The sequence below is a fragment of the Xenopus tropicalis genome, chromosome 5, assembly GCF_000004195.4.
Source record: "Xenopus tropicalis strain Nigerian chromosome 5, UCB_Xtro_10.0, whole genome shotgun sequence".
NCBI classification, from domain to species: Eukaryota; Metazoa; Chordata; class Amphibia; order Anura; family Pipidae; genus Xenopus; species Xenopus tropicalis.
In genome coordinates, this window is record NC_030681.2 from 160,048,127 (window position 1) to 160,050,938 (window position 2,812).

Sequence of the window (2,812 nt, forward strand, 5' to 3'; positions counted from 1 at the left end):
GCAGTGGAGCTGGACAGTAGTCTTGAGAGGGGCACCAAGAGAAGGGGGAATAAATAATCTATGTGGAGGGATATTCTGCAGCCCAAGGCATTAGAGCTATTCCACTGACTCCCCCTTAACTGTCTTCTTCTCCAACCCAGATGAGGGTTTGGAGGATCGAACTGCAAGCGTAGCGAAGGTTATTTGATGCTTCTCAGTTCAAATGGTAAAAATGAAGGACCTAGTGTTATAGTCAGAAGAAACTTTGGCCAAGCTTCTGCTGATCCAGGAGAATTCCATCACAGACTATTCATGACTGGCCGAGACCTCACTGACATCATACTATGCCCTCTTGCCCACTACTATATCTTGAAGGACACTGCAATATGAAGGCTATGGAATGAGATGAGTAGGGTGAAGGATAAGTAAGGAAACTCCAAGAGTCAGAAGTTGGGAAGCAGTTGGACTGCAAGTTACTGCAGATCCGGTGGGACCTTTCCATGATGCACACAAATGAACGTTTTGGTTCCATAATAAATAGCTAAACATGCCATTCTTAACTGGCGAGTGGAATAGATCAGCACAGCAGAATGGAGTGATGGGTAGAAGGCCATCCCAAGATAGAAATACAGCCAATTACCAACATTCTTCTTACCTGCCCCCAAAATAGTGACCACTAAATAAAGAAAAAAGAGGACAAGGAAAAAGGCCATGCTCTTTATCACCCTTATATGAGCTTCTAAGTGCGGCGTCTGGAACCCTGTTGCTCGGCTTCTCATCTGTTGGACGTGTATTCGCAGGGAATTGATCAGTAGTGAAACGGCGACACAGAATATGATGAACGGCAGAAGGGATCCCAAGCACAGAACCAATAATGGACTGGGAATGTTCTGGAGAAGGTTCACGGTTGTGTTGGTCTGTGAGGAGACATCTGTAGAATTGGCTGGATTCTCGGGGAATGTGAACCACACAAGTGCAAGAGTGAAAGCCAGAGAAGTCAGGAGATTGGCCAGAAGGAGCCATTGGACCAGCCAGCAGATCCTCCGCTTCAGATTGATGAACAGCCAGTTGTTGTAGTTGGAGATCTTCACACAGTGAATGACGCTGAGCACCGAGGCGAGCCACAGGCCGCTCCAGTTTAGAAAGGCACAGACGGAATAGACAACCTGATACGTGATGGTGACTACGACTTGCACGAATGAAAATACCGACCCCAAGGTATGGAACAGCTGCCACAGGAATCTATTGACGGCCAAGCACACCAGGACTACGTCGGTCATACGGAGACTTCGCTTCTTCCTCCATTCCAGCAGGTACGTCCCCACGATGAAGCCATTAATGGCCACCCCCAGCGCCAGTTGGCTAAACAACATCCCAGTCACAGCCAATTCCATTTGCTTTGTCTGAACTTCATGCAAACTGAGCCCCAAGCCGCCAAACCGGGATCTGACCAGCGGTCGTTGGGATGCGCAGAGTTTATTAGTGATGGAATCTGCTCCGAGTATTATATAGGGCGTATCCGGCGTACGTACCGCCAGTCAGGTACTTTGATTATGATGCAAATCCACATTTCACTTACTGGTTTGCATGCTGGATAAGTGGTCACGGGATTGGTAACCTGAAGTCTCACATTGGCTCCTCGTCCCTCTCAATAGTCCTTACTCTATGCTAGCTTCTTCTTCTCCCCAAGTCCAAGTTATCCACAGAAAGCTCCTCCTATCATAGGGATTCCCCTGTACTAAGCACAATTCAGCAGGAACAGCCCCCTAAGTTTGCTCATAGCCTGTACAGAGAGATACCATAAAACTATGGCACGTAGGGATTCCCCTGTACTAAGCACAATTCAGCAGGAACAGCCCCCTAAGTTTGCTCATAGCCTGTACAGAGATACCATAAAACTATGGCACATAGGGATTCCCCTGTACTAAGCACAATTCAGCAGGAACAGCCCCCTAAGTTTGCTCATAGCCTGTACAGAGAGATACCATAAAACTATAGCACATAAGGATTCCCCTGTACTAAGCACAATTCAGCAGGAACAGCCCCCTAAGTTTGCTCATAGCCTGTACAGAGAGATACCATAACACTATGGCACATAGGGATTCCCCTGTACTAAGCACAATTCAGCAGGAACAGCCCCCTAAGTTTGCTCATAGCCTGTACAGAGAGATACCATAAAACTATGGCACATAGGGATTCCCCTGTACTAAGCACAATTCAGCAGGAACAGCCCCCTAAGTTTGCCCATAGCCTGTACAGAGATATACCATAAAACTATGGCACATAGGGATTCCCCTGTACTAAGCACAATTCAGCAGGAACAGCCCCCTAAGTTTGCTCATAGCCTGTACAGAGAGATACCATAACATTATGGGGGCAATAACATCTACAGTGTACCCCTAATCCTGCTGCTCCTTATGGGCCTCACACAATATCAGTTTGTATGTTTGGGAGAAGCCTTTCCCTATGGCCCTGGGACTTGTACCTCAGTCAGGTTTTATTATGAGTGTTGGGGGGGAGTTGGAAGTGGCATTACTCTCAGTGGGACTGGCATTACCCTCAGTGGGACTGGCATTACCCTCAGTGGGACTGGCATTACTCTTAGTGGGACTGGCATTACCCTCAGTGGGACTGGCATTACCCTCAGTGGGATTGGCATTACCCTCAGTGGGACTGGCATTACCCTCAGTGGGACTGGCATTACTCTCAGTGGGACTGGCATTACCCTCAGTGGGACTGGCATTACCCTCAGTGGGATTGGCATTACCCTCAGTGGGACTGGCATTACCCTCAGTGGGACTGGCATTACCCTCAGTGGGACTGGCATTACTCT

At 48.1% G+C, this 2,812-nt stretch overlaps 1 protein-coding gene across 1 annotated transcript; it reads right to left on the minus strand.

Moving 5' to 3' along the window:
• Positions 1–452: 452 nt before the first annotated feature.
• Positions 453–1,373, minus strand: tas2r4 (taste 2 receptor member 4). Its single transcript, NM_001172057.1, is given in 1 exon segment — positions 453–1,373. A coding segment is annotated over 1 exon segment (921 nt).
• Between the last annotated feature and the right edge of the window lie 1,439 nt (positions 1,374–2,812).